This window comes from Podarcis filfolensis (genome assembly GCF_964270895.1).
Source record: "Podarcis filfolensis genome assembly, chromosome: 7".
NCBI classification, from domain to species: domain Eukaryota; kingdom Metazoa; phylum Chordata; class Lepidosauria; order Squamata; family Lacertidae; genus Podarcis; species Podarcis filfolensis.
In genome coordinates, this window is record NC_139603.1 from 51,246,754 (window position 1) to 51,266,192 (window position 19,439).

At 41.9% G+C, this 19,439-nt stretch overlaps 1 protein-coding gene across 1 annotated transcript in view; it reads right to left on the reverse strand.

The window, feature by feature from the left end:
* Positions 1 to 294: 294 nt before the first annotated feature.
* The window catches only part of PRKDC (protein kinase, DNA-activated, catalytic subunit), an 86,233-nt gene continuing 67,088 nt past the window's right edge, over positions 295 to 19,439 (reverse strand). The window contains exons 72-86 of the mRNA XM_083622813.1: positions 18,937 to 19,117; positions 17,486 to 17,646; positions 16,815 to 17,026; positions 15,386 to 15,473; positions 15,048 to 15,191; positions 14,157 to 14,361; positions 12,514 to 12,581; positions 12,028 to 12,248; positions 11,026 to 11,118; positions 9,275 to 9,367; positions 8,218 to 8,289; positions 7,654 to 7,855; positions 4,516 to 4,704; positions 2,617 to 2,756; positions 295 to 1,687 (exon numbers count right to left, since the gene is read on the reverse strand). Of these exons, the coding sequence (XP_083478939.1) occupies positions 1,483 to 1,687; positions 2,617 to 2,756; positions 4,516 to 4,704; positions 7,654 to 7,855; positions 8,218 to 8,289; positions 9,275 to 9,367; positions 11,026 to 11,118; positions 12,028 to 12,248; positions 12,514 to 12,581; positions 14,157 to 14,361; positions 15,048 to 15,191; positions 15,386 to 15,473; positions 16,815 to 17,026; positions 17,486 to 17,646; positions 18,937 to 19,117 (2,274 nt within the window). The 3' untranslated portion in view covers positions 295 to 1,482. The remainder of the gene's footprint in view (positions 1,688 to 2,616; positions 2,757 to 4,515; positions 4,705 to 7,653; positions 7,856 to 8,217; positions 8,290 to 9,274; positions 9,368 to 11,025; positions 11,119 to 12,027; positions 12,249 to 12,513; positions 12,582 to 14,156; positions 14,362 to 15,047; positions 15,192 to 15,385; positions 15,474 to 16,814; positions 17,027 to 17,485; positions 17,647 to 18,936; positions 19,118 to 19,439) is intronic.

The window sequence follows — 19,439 nt, forward strand, 5'->3', positions numbered from 1 at the left end:
TACCTGAACTACTCCCAAATGGGACTTTCCTCCCTAAAAAAAGCCCAACAAAAAGGGGTAGGTCACTGCCAGTTTTTTTATTCCGTGAGTAGATCGCAGTCTCTTGGGAGTTGGATGCCCCTGGTATAGTACAATAAAACCATAACGGTTAAATCAGACAGATGTGCTGATTCCATCTTCTACTCCTAAAGGCCTGTGCAAAAAGGTGTCTTGCTCAGACTCTGAAATGCACATAATGACACAGACATGCAAGCACACTTGTTTGAAGTCATATTGAAAACACTTTCACATCACTTTCCAATCTTGACACTTTTATTGATAACAAATATATAAAAGGTGAACTGTTCTATTACTGTGGAGATTTCTCTGTAAGTGGAGAGACTTTTTTTAAAAAGTGGCTTTAGGACATATCTAATTAATGTATTCTAAACTGTTTTTGCATTCTTATGTTTTTAAAATACAAAATGAAGCTACAGAAGTATTAGCTGCATCGTAACATTTTCTGAAATGAAGGTAATTTAAATAGGTTTGTCAAATAATGCCCATTCATTCAAAATATTGCACTAATCACAGAATATTTGTTCCAAGGTTTTCACCTTGCTTTTCCTTTGCTAATGAACTATTGAAGAAAACCTCAGTGCAAAACCAAGTAAATGTATATCTTTTAAGAGAGAAATGTTTTGTTTTTTTTTGCTGTGCTTCACAATGCACAGAAGTCATGAGAAGGTAAACAGAAGACTTAGTTTAGTAACATTTTACCAACATGCCTCAGTATCAAATATTCCCTAATCTTCCAAAAGCAGAGTTTGCCCTTCTCCAAGTTTGGGAGCAATAGAAGTTGTAACTTTGCTTGTTTCATTATTAGAATTACAGCCAAGTTGGCAACAGAAAGAAAACATCTTCATGAGATACCGAATTTGCTGATAGTTCTTTATTGCCTAAGGACTACTGGCATGACTACTGCTGCTTATTTGGGGTATCACATATTCAAATGTCAGCTTAAGGTTAGCTGTTATAGAACCACACATCTGGTGCAGACAAAGTTGCACTAATTAACACAAATAATTGTGCAAGTCGCCTACTTACATCAATAGCAAATCACTAGAGAACGTAAGATTGTGATTCCTCTTCTGTCTATAGCAAAGTCACAACTTTAATTTTTCCTTTGGCTTTTCCTAAGTTTTGGGGAAGCACCGTTTGTTTTTTATTTTCCTTCATTAGCAACAGCAATTAAATGTGTAATTACTGAGCTGTAAACATAATGGTTTAAGTTTCCCTAATTTAATACCTCAAACAATGTGACATTAACAAATTGTCAGCATATATCATTGAAATTCTTCTGCTACATCACAACTTCGACTCATGTGCATTAAATGCCATCTTCTTTGTTACTAGTACACAATTAGATCAGTCTTCACTTCCAAGATAAACTGAAATATTCTGGTAATCTTAGCAGACAGGCACTGATGAGGATTCAGTTTTTCACATCCAGGGCTCCCATCCTTCCCAAACTCTGCCAAGGACATTTGGATCTCTGGCTTGGTCTATAAGGCACTTCACCTGCGTTTCTTCTGAAAGTCCATCCTCTGGTTCTCTGGCTCGTATGTTACATTCTTTACTTCCTCGTGCCACAGAAACATAATCCCTGTAGGCAGCTGATTTCTCATGGCCCAGCCGTAATTCATCACTTTAAAAAATGATATTAAATCACTGATATTAAAATCAAGCAGTGTACCCAAGTTTCCCTATTCGGATGCAATACCGTATTGGCCTGAATATAAGCCTCACTTGTCCCCCAAATTCTGACAGTGAAAAGTTAAAGTGTGGTTTAAATTCGTGACCTTACAAAAATTGGCTTTTACGATATCGCTGCTGAAACAGACATACGGTAAAATGGAATGGGTGTGAGTGTTTACGGAATTTTAAGGGAGCGGCTTTTACAGTGGTACCTCAGCTTACAAACATTTCAGGTTACAGACTCCGCTAACCTAGAAGTAGTACCTCGGGTTAAGAACTTTGCCCCAGGATGAGAGCAGAAATCACGCGGTGGCGGTGGGATGCCCCATTAGCTAAAGTGGTACATCAGGTTAAGAACGGTTTCAGGTTAAGAACGGACCTCCAGAACGAATTAAGTTCATAACCAGAGTTACCACAGTATTTGGGTATTGTCTCCCCCTCCCTTGAATTTTAATGGTGTGGCTTATATTTGGGGCAATATGGTATTTTTCTCTCTCTCTTTAGCTCAAGAGCTGTATGCACAGGTCAGCTTTTCCCTTACTCAGTATTTATTGTTCAACTTCTGGTTTATCCATTGTTGTTTTTAAAAAAGCCTGGCTTCTGGCAGCCCTGCCTTCAGACAATGGGGCTGCAGCATTGACCCTACTTGCTAAGTGTGCTTTATTTTTCAATTTTTAAAATGTGGGCTTCCTTTCTGCAAATGCACCAAGGTGCTCAACTTCCAAATTTACCTAGATAATTACTGCAGGTCCCCAGCAATTATTCATTTTTGTTTCTATTCAATCACACACTTTATGAGTTCTGTGCTTGCACACAGCCTCATTTAGGAAAGCAAATCAACACGCTGAACATTTCAAAGCGCTTGAGAGAAACATATACCTGGTAATCACTGCTGGATTAGCACCTGCTAATTTTCTTCTTGCAAAATTTACTTTTTGAATGGGGTACCAATTAATCTCCTCTGTGTTTATTTCCTTAGTCCATGTGCCTCCTTTTTTCAGCTGCTTCAATTCAAAATTCTGGAAAGAAATGGCACATAGCCAATCATGAAAAACAATACTGCAGTCTTCACAGTATACATCACAGCATAAGGCATGATAGACATGCCTGATATTTAGATATTTGAGGGGGCGTGAATATGGTAAAAATGATAGGAAAATGGCATTATGGTTCTTTAGTATTGCTTAGATTTTCAATACAGAAAGTGCACACTTTTCTAATAACTGACTGGAAGAGTAATGATGTAAAGATAACTATAGTAGTCGATCTTATTTTAAAATTTTGTTATAAGCTCCTTCAAAGGACTGTCATGCAATTCCTCCCTTCTGAAGGCCTTTTGATTGTTCACAGTGGGAACCCTGCAGTGTGTGCCCTTGCCATGCTGCTATAGTAGGTCATGGATGTATGGGAGTAGTCCTTATGGGGTGGCTCCTTCCCATGTTAGTTTTGTTCCAGATTATGGTAAAGATGCTGCTGCTGTCAAAAGGAACTGTGGGTGAGTGCCTGGATTTCTTACTTTATCAGGCTGGCATGGAATGAGAACTAACTTCATGAGTTCCAGCAGTACTAAGGTGGTATTGGAAGGCTGAACACTCTTGAATGAAGTGTTTTCTAAAAATGACTAAAGTGCTACAAACTACTTTGTGTAACGAATCCTTTAAAAACATGAATTTTCATCCAACGTTTGGGCTAATACTTAAGCGTGTACCATATTTTTCGCTCTATAGGACGCACTTTTTCACCTCCAAAAATTAAGGGGAAATGTGTGTGCATCCTGTGGAGCGAATGCAGGCTCCTTGGCTTCAGCGAAAGCAACGCGAAGCCTCCAAAGCGCTACGGAGGCTATGCGTTGCTTTTGCTGAAGCCTGGAGCACCGACCCCCTCTCGCTCTCCAGGCTTCAGGGATAGCCGCCTGAAGCCTTTGGAGCACAGCAGGACCTTGCGCTGCGTTCCAAAGGCTTTGGGGTTAGCTGCGCAAAGCCTCCACAGGGCAGCGGGGTGCCTTCATCCCGCTGCCCTCCGGAAGCTTCGCGGGCTGTCCCAGAAGCCTCCACAGGGCACGGGGATGAAGGCTCCCCGTGCCCTGCGGAGGATTCACGCAATGCTAGACCAGCTACCCCAGCAGCTATCCCAGAAGCCAGATCCCTCTTGATGTTATGGCTTCTGAGATTCAGAATTTTATTTTTTCTTGTTTCCTCCCCGCCAAACTATAGAGCAAAAAATACGGTAATTGTCCTCCTGACCTACCTCAAAGCAATAGACTGTGGGGCAATCTTCGTTACATTCTGTCTCTGTTGATCAACAACTCACTTCTTAAACCATCCCCTACCTCTTCTAAGCCAGATCTTTCTTTCTTCCTCCCTCCATTATCCGACTCCTCCCTCCCTAAATCCCTGCTCTCATGAATGGTATTCCCACCCATATTTTCTTTCCTCTCTTTCCCATCTCAATCCTCCTGGCATATGCACTGTTTGTGACAAGCCTTCCCTGCCACAAACACAACAATGCAACCTAACATTGGGAAACTGCAACTTATCACTGTGTACTAAATAGGAAGTTTTACAAATCACTCTTTTCCTTACAGCAGAGGTAGCCAATGTTGCCAGACTCTAGTTCCCATCAGCCCCAGCTAGCATGGCCTGTAGCCAAGAATGATGGGAGTTTGTAGTCCAACTATGTCTGGTGGTCACAACAACGGCTACCCCCTACGTTACAGCAGTCACATAACCATTCCTCTTCACTTTGTTTAGACAAACCAGGATGAAAAAAAGAACCTACTTTCCAATCTAAGGAAGGCTCCTTCACAAACACATCCATAGTATTAATGAGAAAATCTTGATCTGCACGGTAGGCTCTTAAGGAATGCACCATCACATTGTAAAGAAGACCCGATTCCTTCATGGGCAACATCAAATTAATGAACTGGCGAGTCAAACGGAAAGGCATCAACTCTGGCACTGGCAGAAACTGCATACAAGAAAAATTAAAAGTTTATGTATTATTTATGGATTTTTCAACCACTAACAATTGCTCTTTTCCTTCATACACCAGGATTCATAATTCTTTCATACAGGTCATTTATGGAGAGGCAGAATTCAGTATAATATTTAAGGGAAATTGCTTTTAATGAAACCAGCATATGTTTATCTTGCCTTTTCTTCAGGGAGCTTACAGCAGCTTTCAGCTTGCCATCTCTGTTTTTGGCCCATGTAAATCTTGCTCTCCTTTCTGCCTTTTTACTCAACAATTTAAGGTGATCCATTCTGTAACCACCATGAATTGGAGACCCAGATCCTCACCATCTTGGTTTTACTAATACTGTATTATAGTGATAGAGGTGGTTTTGTTTGTTTTTTGTTTTAAAAAGATTGTCATGCTTCAACATGGGGGGGGTGTTAGGGGGGGGTGTTAGGGCCATTAACTTCAGTGGGTCTTCCTTGAATAAAACTTAGTTGAATACCATGTTTTGATTTTTCCAGTCTTCTGCTATGACAACAAGCTCCTGCTTAAAAATGGCTGGACTATTCCCTGAATGTTCCAGGTGAGTATGGATACTTTTAAAATACTACACTGAAGAAAAAGACAATTGAAACCTATCCTCATCAGTGATAATAAGGTTGCATCATCCGCATACAGTAAAAGTGGGACTGGGTTTTGGTTAATTTGGGGGGCATGTGATTCTGTTTTTTGGATGTGCTATGGAAGATCTGATAAAGAGGAAAGGGGCAGGAAGACAACCTTATTTTACATCTTTCGTGTTAGGGATATCTGAGGAGAGGTAACCTTTGATATTGAGTTTTATTTGGCAGATGTTACAATAAAATTCTGTATTAAGATCAACAAACTTGAAATTAATGTATAATTCTAGTGAACTATATATTTATAATATCTAAATTAGATTAAGGGATATTGAAAAACAAAACATTGAGTCAGCTGTAAAGAAAATCTGCTCCCCCAAGTTCTATGGGTTAAATACAACCAATAACAGGATCACTTACCGTATTTTTCGCTCTATAGGACACACTTTTTCCCCTCCAAAAATTAAGGGGAAATGTGTGTGCATCCTATGGAGCGAATGCAGGCTCCTTGGCTTCAGCGATAGCAACGCTAAGCCTCTGAAGCCTGCGCTCCGGAGGCTTCGCGTTGCTTTCACTGAAGCCAGGAGAGTCTGGTCTTTGAGGCTGGCGGTGGGGGAAAGCAGCGCTTCCGCCCAGCGCCAGCCCCACAAGCTGGGTCAAAAAGCCCGCAGGAGCCGTGCGCTCTTTAAAGGGTGCGCGGCTTCTGTGGGCGTTTCTATGAGGTGGGCGAATTCCCCCACCTCGTAGAAAAGCCCGCAGGAGCCGCGCCGCTCTTGGGGGCTTTTCCCCAAGGAGGGAGAAGGGACCGACTGGCCGTGTAAGTCCCTTCTCCCTCCTGGTCGAAAAGCCGGCAGGAGTCGCGTGCGGCTTGTGTGCGCTTTTGCGGGAGGTGGGGGAATTCCCCCACCTCCCGCAATAGCAGGGAGAAGGTCTGGGAGAAGCGCACAGGCTGCATGCAGCCTGTCTGCTTCTCCCAGAGCTTTGGGGGGGGGATCATATTTCTTTCCTTGATTTCCCCCTCTGAAAACTAGGTGCGCCCTATAGAGCGAAAAACACGGTATATCTCAAAGCTAGTACCGTATTTTTCGCTCTATAGGACGCACCCGACTATAGGACGGGGAGAACAGGGGAAAAAAATTCTCCCCCTCTCTGCTCAGCGCCCCTTCAGCGAAGCGGCAGGAGAAACAGAGCCCCTTCCATTTCTCCTCCCGCTTCGCTGTAGGGGCGCTGCGCAGAGAGGGAAAACTGTGCAGTGCCTCTCCAGCAAAGTGAAGCCTGGAGAGCGAGAGGGATCGGTGTGCACCGACCCCTCCCACTCTTCAGGCGGCTATCCGTGAGCCTTCTGAGCACAGCGAGAACTCCCGCTGCTCTCCGAAGGCTTGCGGATAGCTGCCTGAAACCCCTGGAGCACAGCGTGGACTGCCTTGCCTCCGCTCCCGGACCTGGGGGCGGGGGAAGCCCGAGCTTCCCCCGTCCCCAGCCCCCAGGACAGGTTGGGGAGCAGCGGTCCCTTCTCCCTCCAGGGGAAAAGAGCCGCGCGAAGCTTGTGTGCGGCTCTTGGGGGCTTTTCCTGCCTGCCTCCCCCCGGCATTCGCTCCATAGGACGCACAGACGCACAGACTTTCCCCCTTAGTTTTTAAGAGGGAAAAAGTGCATCCTATGGAGCGAAAAATATGGTAATTCCAACCCAACACAGTGCATTTATGTTAGCCCAACTGAATGTTTTCCCCTCAGCCTTTGTTAAGGGCAGGTATTTAAACATCCCTAGAAATGATAGACATTGCGGATGTAGAACATATTCTTTTCTACTGTCCACTGTACAACCAGCTACGGTACTTAAACTATCCAAAAAGAGGGAAAATACATATTTAACATTATGGCACAATGAAAATAGCAGATTCTACCTGTCTGATATTAACTTGGAGGTGCAAGGGTGGCTGAGTTTCTGTCAACAGTAACTTGGAATGATGAATGGCATGATTTAACAGGAAGACACTCAAAAAGTTCTATTACTATATATCTTCTGTGGCTGCTTCTTTGTATATATTTTTAAAATTTTGCATAGGGATGTTTTAAGATGGTCTATATCTGTAACGCCTAATAAAGACTTTGAAGAAAACCAGAAAGTGTCATTAAGTAGTGTGCAAGGTTCAAAAAGTGGGGCGGGGGGGGGGGACAGGCAGTATCATGCAAGATCCTGCTCCACCTGACTAACAAGCAAAATAAATAAATACCCCAAAGAGGAAGCAAGAGTGATTTTGAACCTTTACAATCCCACTGAACTATTAGCATTCCATTCAATTTAATATTCCAAAAAGCAGTTTGAAAAGGAGAATACCTGTGTGGCTGAACCGAACGCATGTCCAAAGTCTATTCCCACCATGCCACCTGTCTCCATGCTGATCATGAAGTTGGATAAGTGTCTGTCTCCAATACCAAGAATCCAGTGGCTGATGCACATCAACGCATGGGAGCTGGCGAAATGGGATCGCAGAGATAGCAAGGCCTCCGGTGTTGTACTCATCTTAACAAAGGCCCTCCTTAAGAAAAGCAATATATTTATACATATTAAGGTTGGCTTCAGCTGTTTCTAAGAAGGGGAAACATTATGAATTCAGACAAAGAGCTGCCCATCTTCCTCACTGTTCCACCCACATGCTAATAATCGGAAACTGGAGAAGGGGCTAGATGATTATCAGTGTGGCACAGGCTGAAGTTTGAAGGGCCCAAAGAGAGGGTTGGTGTTTTGTTTTGTTTTTAATAGGAATTGCGGGCCAGCAGCCTGCATGTGGAAAAATGAGGAAAAAGGAGAAGGCCATATGAGGATTACTGGAAGCAACTCTTCATTCAGCAACATTAATCCTCGGTACTATTTTGAAACCCATATTACACAAGAACACACCTTAACAGGTCTTCAGGAACACGGTTCTCTCGGCGATGGAAAGACATCACTGTTTCTTTACGATCAGCTCTCCTAGAAGCGAGCAAAACAATGACAATTATAACCATATAATTAGAAAATGGGAATCAAGCAGAGACAACTGATTTCACCCACCCACCCACACACCCTTAGGTTGAATTGAACATTTTGGACCGGCAATATGCTCTCTTATATGGGCAAGGCATGGTAGCAGCAGACCTGGCAGAGTTCCTTTGGTGGGTTCCACAACCTCTAGAGTAGGTTGGGTGGAGGGAGACTGCAGAAAGGAACTTCCTGTTTGTGCAAGCAGATATGTTATGCAAGCAGGACAGCACCATTTGATATTGCCCTTTATCGTTGGTGCCCTGAGAAACGTTTTCTGTAAGAATCGGCTTCTTCAAGCCAATGCAGGAATCGGGAAGGGGCACCAATATGTGCATGCAATCACTGCAGATTACTTTTTTTTAAAAAAAGGAAGAAGTGGGTTTCTAACTCCCAATTTTTCTGTGGACATGAGCCAGTAGCCAGCAGCACAACCAGAAAATCTCTGCCACATTAGTAAGGGAAGAAACTTAATGATCATCATCATTTGAATTTCTATACCACCCTTACCCAAGGAACACAGGGTGGGGTTACAATATAAAAGCACAAAAATACAAACCTTTGTGACAAACGAAAACAAAATAATCTGCCCACACACAGTTTAAAAAGCCATGGATTGTTTAGTTGGCCAAAGGGCCTGGGAGAAGAAGAATAATGTTTTTGCCTGGTAGCTAAAGATATGTAACAAAGGGGCCAGGCAAGCTTCCCTGGGGAGAGGATTCCACAAGCAGGGAGCCACTGCAGAAAAGGCTTGCTCTAGTGTTGCCACCCTCCAGACCTCTCGTGGAGGAGGCACATGAAGAAGGGCCTCACATGATCACAGAATTGGTGGAAGTGGTGCCACCCACCCCTGACTTGGATAGCTGTTGAAGGATAGCATGGTTGATATCACAAGCCACTGAGAGATAAATGGGTAACAATTATTTCTAAGACTCACTTGTACATGTATGTGTAGCGTGCAACAGGGTTTGTATTCTTCTCTGCCATCTTGGACAGCCAGTCAGTATAATCAGCACGAGGACCCTTGTAGCTGAATAAAAAGGGGGGAAAGCAAGTAATTTACTTCTATATTACCTGAAAGGAACACCAAGCATTGGGGTACTGTGCTGTTAAAGAGCAATTAATGAATCAAACCATTTCTGAGAGTGCACTCAGGGAGATGCTGTTTTCCAAGCATCATTGAAGAACGAGCTCCTAGGAAGTACTGAGTCTACTATATTTTGTCCTTAATGTTTGTTTATAGCAAATTTCTATTTCAATAGGCACACTAGTATTACACAAGTTCCTGACTTGCAGAACACATTCGTGACCACATTAAGCAAGCTTTGTCATTTCCTTCTGTCTTCTTCCAAGTAACATACAGCTGGTACAGCTTTATGAACCGATTCTTCAGCATTGAACACACTGGCAGTTTCTTCCTCAGTGAAAAACACTCCAAACGAGGCACAATACATTTAAAGCATTGTTAATTCAATTCATTCCACAACTACCACCTTAAAAGTGTAAACTTGTAAAGAATAACTTATCATTTGCTTCGCTAGCTAAGAAATAGTTTCTGAATATTAGTACTTTCTACATGATTGTTATGTTTATCAGCAAGCAAATTCTCTTTGAATACTGAGTGGTATTTAACTCACGTACTCAGAGCAGACTCACTGAAATATAATGGAACTCACTTAACTATGCTCCTTACTTTCAACACAGTGGTACTTTGGTTTATGAACTTAATCTGTTCCGGAAGTCCATTCTTAAACCAAAACATTTAAACTGCTTTCCCATACCAGCAGGGGACTCAATTTTACAAATGAAACACACTCAACAGGAAGCGAAACATGTTCTGCTTCCAAGGCAAAGTTCACTTCTAGAATCTAGTGTTCACACAAAGATAAACTTTCATCTTCTCCCATTCTTACTGCTATTGCACTATCTAGAGCTAAGCTGTGGTTTGTCTCACTCTCAACAAACCATGATCTGTAAAAACCAAAGCTTGTTCTTGATTTGACAGCTCATGATTTGTTTGGAGAAGACAAACCACAAGCCTGGGTGCACACATAATGTTAAGTCAAACCATGGTTTAGTTCTGGAGCAGCGTAGCAACAGCAGGACAGAGGAAGAATAAAACAGCCACAATTCCCCCTCTGAAGTCACTGCCTGTCACTACACTTACTGGTTTGTTTTCAACATTATAGGGTTTGCTCATGTGAGTACAAGTTAGTCCCAAGATCAGAACAGGCTTTGGATATGGTTTCTGGTCACAATGGCAAGTTAAGAGTTGTGGCTCTCCAGATTCTCCTTATTCTCCATCACAGGAATTATAATCCATTTCCATTGATTTCAATGCTGAACATGCATTTATACTACTCTCCATTCTGACTGAAGTTCACTTCCTAATTCAAACTAACATTTTAAAAAATCCTTTGCTTGTAAAAAGCAATCTGTTGATAAGAAAATGATGAAGAAGCCATGGGTGATACATGCTGTTTGTTTAAAGAAGCAGACAGAAAATGTAGGTCAGAGGTGAAGTGTCACCCGTTAAACAAATAGCTGCCAATTATTAATCTAAGATAGGAAGTACTTTGACATCTGATGATTAATGCCAATTGTTCCTATGGATATTATCACAATTCTTCAGCTATCTCCAAAGAATGCCATTAACATCCAAGAAACAGATTTATGCACCTTCATTACCTGTTATAATCGTTTTTTTCCTGTTCAGACATGTTCTTCAGAAGGAACTCCTTTAAAGTGCAGGTATTCTCAAGCCACTCAATCAGCCCTAGTCTGAAAGAAAATATAGCCAAGGTAACAACAAACACAGAAAATTATTCTTTAATAAAGGGGTAAAAATGTAGAGGATGCAAACTAGTGGACACTTTTCTTTTGTTTTTAGCTTCACTACTTAAAGTGTATTAAAATGTAATTCACACAAGAATTAAAAAGGTAAGCAAGAGTTTGGGGGGGAAATCTGCTTCACTCAAGCAAATTATATGCATCCATTTGTAAAGCGGTATAAAGCACCAGCTAAACATTATGATAGGCATCTAATGCTGCTTCTTCCTTTATTGCTCTGATGCATGGATTTACCTGGTTGTTACTGTTTCTCTATAGATAAATCTTCCCTATGTTCTGACCATAGGTTCAGACAAACCATGCATGGGAAACGGTCAAGGAAGATGGTTGGGTAGTGCAAAGATGCACAGCCTGCTCTTCGGGATATCTCACATGTTTAAAATTATGAGTTCACGGGAAGACACAGAAAACTTTGCAGTTAAACAAGCAACACAGAAAAATTTTGCCGAAAAATTGCCAGTTTGCAATTACTGGTGTTGAGCAACCCTACAAAAGATGTTCCAAGGTTCTCCTTATATGGTGGGCCTGCTGTAAAGACATTTCTCCTCCTAATTCATGCAACAAAGACTGGAGCACATATACAGTGGTACCTCGGGTTAAGTACTTAATTCGTTCCGGAGGTCCGTACTTAACCTGAAACTGTTCTTAACCTGAAGCACCACTTTAGCTAATGGGGCCTCCTGCTGCTGCCGCACCACCGAAGCACGATTTCTGTTCTCATCCTGAAGCAAAGTTCTTAACCTGAAGCACTATTTCTGGGTTAGCAGAGTCTGTAACCTGAAGCGTATGTAACCCGAGGTACCACTGTACTATATGTGAAGGAGGTCAGGAAGCGCCTACCTGGTAGTCATTGGTATAACTTGGTAAGTTTTTAATTTCATGTTTCTTTGGCTGCAGGCAGCATCTCTTGAAAGGATGGTGTTCATAACATCAAAGAGCTGCTCAATGCGCTGGTCTTGCCGGAGATCCTCTCCTCCCTTCACAAGAAAGGGATATTCCCGCTCATCGCTACCTCTGATAATAATACGCTTTGGTTTCCGGATGGACTCCATAACTTTTATCTTGGACAAAATGGGGTGGGGAAAGGTTTTCACTCAAGAAAGGGTGAGAAAACATTGCAATATATAAATTACATTATAGGAGAAAGTCCATCTGCATCTCTGCAGTGTGAGAATGCAGAAAAAAGTTACTATAGATATAAAATTTCACCAGATGTGGATGATATCTGTTTATATGCACAATGCACACTTATTAATATATCCGTAAGTGTACCTTTACCTTTCAATAGACACATGAAAAAATATGCACATTAATATAGTAACATACCCTCTCATCAAATCCAGAAATTTGTGCATGATATTCTGGCAATGGTTTTCCTTTACCGTCATATTGACCTGAATAAATAAAATGTAATGCTTTAGTTGAGCTTTCAAACATTTATGTGATTAACAGTGCATTCCTAGCCTACTGATCCAGTGGATGGAGGGGAAAGTGCCCCTTTACCACTGAGAGGGGGGGAAATCAGCTGCAGAGAGTTCCATGGGTGTAAAGCTGGTGGTGTTTTTGACATCTGTATCCTGTAGAATGGGGCATTCTGGAGCCAGGTTACAGGAAGTCTTGGATGCAAGGCCCCTTTAAGAGGCCCCAGGCTGTGGTAGGCATGGTTAATTCCCCCCCGCACTGGTTCCAACTGAGGGAAGGATTAAAAAAAGCAAAAATCTGTCCCTTGACCTCCTGTCCTGGTCAGCATGCCCTCCACCCTATCCACAATTGCTGAGTAAGGTAGAAACATTATACTGGCAGAAAATTCCTGTGGCTGAGAGACTCTTCTCATGATCTTGTTTGTGCTGGGTGTGATCCCAACATTATTCTAACAATCCTGATCATGACAGCAAAACTGCCCTCAAAATAAGTTGCTGGTTATCAGCCTTGCTAACCATGTTAGACTCCGAGGAGGCAGGACAAAGACTGGTTTCAGGGAACAACCCCCAGCTCAGTTTCCTTTCTTTTAGAAAAGACTGTGGCTGCTAAGGATACATGGTGGCACTTGGTCCTGAACAGTGGCAAATAAGGAGCAAAAGTGTCTCGCACAGGAGTCCACATATTCTGTGCTTCAGACGTGTCACCAGCAAGACATATTAACTTTGTGGCTCTTAGATCCACTACAGGTTTTAAAATAAATTCCAACCACAATCATTCATTGCAATTGGTACCATATTTTTCGCTCTATAGGACACACTTTTTCCCCTCCAAAAATTAAGGGGAAATGTGTGTGCGTCCTTTGGAGCGAATGCAGGCGCCTTGGCGTCAGTGATAGCAATGTGAAGCCTCCGAAGCGCAGAGGGAGCGCTCCCTCCGCGCTTCGGAGGCTTCGCATTGCTCCAGGCTTCAGGGATAGATTCCCCTGGCTTCAGCAAAAGGAACGTGAAGCCTCTGGAGCACAGCGGGAACTCGCGCTGCGCTCTGGAGGCTTCGGGTTCCTTTTGCTGAAGCCAGGAGAGCAAGACTCTCCTGGCTTCAGCAGAGAAGGAGAGCTGCACAGCGCCCCTTCAGCGAAGCGGGAGGAGAAATGGAAGGGGCTCCGTTTCTCCTGCTGCTTCGCTGAAGGGGCGCTGAGCAGAGAGGGGGAGAATTTTTTTTTGTTCTCCCCCTCTAAAACAAGGTGCGTCCTATAGAGCGAAAAATACGGTATGTGTTTATTTTAACGTGAGCTATTAGATTTTGGTAATACATTTGGGCGGAACTCCTAAATAAATGTTACATCCTGCAAAAGTTGCTTAGAAGAAAGTCATAATGGTCAGAAAGTATCTGCCAAAGAATAAAAGTTTATCTACTTTTTAGATAGTCAGTCAGTCACTCTGTAGGTCTTAACTATGCAGTGTATTAAACGAAAATGAACTTTAATAACCATTATTTCATTTAGCAATGGAATAATATTCTCCAGATTACCAACCGAAACCATAGCTTACCAGGAACTTCCAGCTCAGTCCTCAAGAATTCTGGTTTGAAGTCACTCATCCAAGTTGAGCACTCCTTCAGATTTCCAGGTTCTTTTTGACAATCTCTCATCTTTAATAAAAGAGGCTCCACAATACTGTTGAAGTCCCTGTCTGTCATATTTAGCAGCTTGGAACCTCCTTTTCCAAAGTGTTTGTCAAATTCCTTCCCAAATTTCTGAAGCAGAAATTTAATCAGACAGTAATTTTTCACTCTTGTTAACAGCCAAAGTACTTAAACTAGTTTATCACTTGATATAGCTGAATGAGGAGGAAATACCACTTGGTGAAATGCCAGAACTTATTAAATTTCTCTTCCACCCTATCACAGGCAGGTGTTTGACATACTCCTATGCAATGCCTATAACATAGCAGCCAGCTACTAGTATCTCAAATTGGTAGAACCACAATTCTTACTAAGCTCTGGTCAGCACTGACTTACATATGCCTCAGCTGTTCCTATAGATAAACCCAGAAAACCTACAGAAGTTGTGAATGCAGATGAAGGACAACTCCTCTCCACTCAGTAGTACCAGTTACATCTCTGTAGTAGAACAAAAGTACCAGTGGCTATACTTGGGCTAGAACTGGAAATCATATTCCTGATCTTACGAACCACAGATTGCACTCCTTTAGAACTGTTTTAATTCTTGCTAATGTTCCATGACACAAAGGGTCAAGGACTGTGGTGGCAAATAATACACTTAACTACAACATCCATTTCTGAAGCCTATACAGATGTGCAAGGCATGTTCAGGGCCATAATAAAATGCAATTATTTAGTTCAGGTTTTCCATATTATATTTTAACTTTCCTGCTATACATGTAAAACATTCAACCAAAGGTGCTATAATTAATACATGCCTGAATGAACTTCTTTCTGTACAACCCGAGACCTGGAGCCTGTAAATTTCCCAGATTCTGGAACATTCCATCATACAACTCCTGGATGTTATTTTTACTCTTCTTAGTTTTCCCCAGCTCATTTCTAACATCTTCAGTCCAATCCTGTGAATCCAGAATAACACCACTTTACCACGTTTCCCATCCAACCAAAGGACAAAAGTTAAAACATAGCAGCTACTAATGGAAACCAGGCTGCTTTGATAATTATTCAGGTGTGCCCTCAACACTCAAAAAGCACATGCATGCATTTAAACATCACAGATCCCCTCACAGTATGAAGAATTCAGTCACTGTACCTTGAAGAGCATTGCAGGGTTGGACAGCTGCTCGAGGGCATGGACAAAACCTTGCACCACTCCTCCTCTGTCCAATTTGTTCTTCAACCTAAAAGAATAAATCACAAAGGGAAGAGGAAATATAACCACAGAAGCATTCTCTTCTGCTTTGTGGATAGATAATATAGCTCAATTCCTCCATAAAACACCAAAGAAGCTTTCTTAAACTGCAATACTAAAACAGAATATTTATTACTTAATGGTGAGTGTGCTTGAGGTATTTAGGTAAAAAGGACCCCTCCAGTCACGAACGACTCTGGGGTTGCAGTGCTCATCTTGTGTTATTGGCTGAGGGAGCTGATGTTTGTCCACAGACAGTTTTTCCGGGTCATGTGGCCAGAATGACTAAGCCGCTTCTGGAGAAACCAGAACAGCACACAGAAACGCCGTTTACCTTCCCGCCAGAGCGGTACCTATTTCTCTACTTGCACTTTGGTGTGCTTTCGAACTGCTCGGTTGGCAGGAACTGGGATCAAACAACAGGAGCTCACCCTGTCATAGGGATTCGAACCGCGGACCTTCCGATCGGCAAGCCCTAGGCTCAGAGGTTTAGACCACAGCGCCACCTGCGTCCTGCCTGGTAATTTAGGTAAAAATGGATTAAATGTCCCCCACCCCCCGGCCTAGGCAGTGAGGATATGTGATCCAGACTTTTATTGGCTAGGCAAGGTTCCTTCCCATTTCCATCGTGCTGCTAAGCAGAAGAGAAGCAAAAGCAAGCATGCTCCTCTGAGCAAGCATGAAACAAAACATGTGAATCTAATTTACAGATTCCTGCAATAACTTAGAACAGCTCTCTCGGCAAATTAGGTGGGGCTGGGTGCCTCCTGCACAAGCACCAGAAGTAAGCTTCACAATAAGTGACCAAGTGGTATCTACTGACAGAAAACACACCAACTGGTGGAATAGGGGCAGGAAGCAATTTATAGCAATTCCTGCTCTGCCTTGCCACCTACCCCTCTCAAAATTTGCTCCGGAGGGTGGAGGGCAATATGTCTAGAACATATTGGAGGGAGTGGGGGGCTGCAGGGGAAAAGAAGCATCGCTGAAAATTGCCTCCCTCTACCATTCCACAGACGGAGGCTTTCTCTCAGTAGAAGGCAAGCATTGAACACCACCCAACAGAAGAGAAGGAAAATAAAAACAGTTGTTACTTTTAATTTTGCTGAGAAGTATGTTACAAAATTGGAACTCTTTAACAGCTAAGGAAGTGCAGAAAAGGGAAACGCCTATATTTCTTAAGATACAATGCCTACCTCCAACGCTTCAATTTAAAATGTACTATACTGTAAACTTGTGACTGATATATGTGCTTTTTGGAATGTATAATTTCTTGTTACCAGCAATAAAGATTATTTGCTTCCAAAAATGTATCGCTCAACATCCTCACCTTGCTACAAACTCCTTATTCCTATGGCCCACGACAGTTTCCTGGAAAGAGAAGCTCTCACTGCTGATCATGAAAGGATACACTAAGGCCTGTGGGTAGTTGTTGGCAATTTCTTCCACTGCATGTTGTACGGCAATTGCTTCCTCCTTGTCAAGCATCGCCATCAACTGGCTGATCCAGCCAATGAACTGCCAACAGGGTACTGAGGAAATCTGTTTAAAAAACATGTAATGTATGTGAAGGTGGCGAAAAGCAAACAATACACATTTCTTCTACCCATCTCAGCTGAGCCAACAGAATAAAATGCAGCATTTACCCTCTTGTAACTTTCATCTGGTAGTGTGCATGGATGATATCAAAATTGCATCAAGTGTTGACTTTGCCAAAGCACATTACAGCACATTTCCAAGAACGTTAACACAGAAATAAACAAGAATTCTTAACTAAACTGGGAATAAAAAAAGTAAATCTTGTGTTCAGCTGCTAAAGCAGTTTTACACTTCCTTACACTGAACTGCATTTGCACCATTTTACTGCCCACTCACCCAGTTTGGAGAGATCTTTTCAAAGCTCTTTGCAATCCCTTCTTATTTTTACTACCCTGAATAATTTTATGTCATATCAAAACCAACCTTATATTTTTGTTTGCCCACAGGGAAGGGAAGGCTCACCTCTTGTGCCATGAGGCCCAAAGTCTCTGTTGGGTACTTTTCTACAATTTGCAACAGCCTGGGAAATTTCAACCTGGCTTCTTCAGAATTCAGTTTTAGAGCTTTGATGACTTTCTCCACCACAATGGCTGGAAATACCTGCAAATCCACAGCATTTATATCTGACAAGACACAAGACGACAAACAGAAAGCCATAGTTTGCAAAGTTCAATGAAAAACTATATTTCAATGAAGTACCTTGTCAAAGCCTATATATTTAAAAACAACAGCTAACTCTGTTTGGCCTCTTTCAGACATTTAGTCTGTGATAATGCAGCTCACTGCTCTAAGCATTTTGCATATGTGGGTATTATAACATTCTCTCCATGAGACAATAACCTCGGGACTCATCAATATTGATGGTTGGCCAGAATGAAGTTTACAAAATGATGGTTTGGGGGCATCTAGCACTTTGGAGCACAGTGTATGCTAAATCCATTTCTTTAATTGTAACCTGTTGTTTTTGTAACCATCTCAGGACTCAACTGGCAGTATCTCATTGTTGTTTTTTAAATAACTATTTTATCAGTTTTTACTTGTTTTAGTTGTATTGTTTTATTGTTGTATACCACTATGGTTTTTATAATGTTTAGTGGTTTATAAATATTCCAAATAAAATTTTTTATATAAGATTGAATAGCATGTGAATGAATGAATGAATCTTTATTTGCATCAGCCATCGGCCATAGCAATAAAACAACAATATGATATACAAAGAATAGAAATAAAAAGTCAATTATATAAAATACATTTTAGGGTTTTGAATCAGTAGTCAAATAGTAGATCTTATTCTAATTGCCCCAGCATCAAAACCTTGCAACCTTTGCTATCACCTGCTCATCTTGATCTGCCAAGAGAAAGGACACTGTGGCAGTGGCTGGGCGACCCGGAATGGACAATAAAAGAGGGGTGATAACCTCATTCCTCAAGTCTTTATAAAGAGTGCAAGCCAGAAGGGCATGTGCCACCGATTCAGTACTGCCATTTCCACAGGGACATAAGCATTTTTCGTTTGGAATCGTCTCTCAAGTACAGTGGAGGGCAATACATTCAATCTTGCAAGAGTAAAAGTGTCTATATTTTAGAATTGATAGGTGAATAACGTGTTATTTTCTGATGATGTAAAACCACCATGAGTTGATTTTACTTCTTCAGTTTTGGTTAGGGAAAACATTTGTAGGAACAGATCATTGTGGTAAGGGATGATATGTACCTTACCAGAACAAACATGAAAACTAAAATCCAACCTGATGTTAGATATAGTAGCTGTCATCATTATCAAAACGTTCAACTGGGGTAGATTTAACTGTCCAAGAAGAATGCATCACTGTGGCCTTAAATATATACCCACCCACCAATCTATCTTTGTCATAGCTGCATAACTGGCATGAACAACCCCTCTTTTATCTCACCTGCTGAGCTTTCTTCTTCCTTCCGGAGATGACTGTCACAGAAATTAGCCAACGTCATATAAGCATCTATGACACCCTTTGTATCTATGTGTTCAGATGAGATGGACTGTACCTCTTCTTCAGCTTTCCTTGCAGCCTTGCTGAAGCATTGGAACGCCCTCTTATTCAAACCTGCTATAACCTGAAATTACAACAAATCAGAAATCCCAGAACCAAGCTCAAGAGTCACGGAAGTGGGCACTTAAATTTAGAATCTAAATAAAAGCATGTTAAGGCAACAAGATTATAAATGATTTCTTAAAACAAGACTACAAAGTGCCTTTAAGGCAGACAGATACTAAGGCACAGGCACAGAAATAGGAGGCAGGAGGAAAGAAAAGATTCAAAGAAGGAAAGCAGGAACAGCTTAAAAAGTGTGATACAGAACTGTTCATGGACAGAGCACATTCCTCAAGCTCCCCCCCCCCAAAAAAAACCCCTTGGGCTGTGGAAGTGTGCCCTCC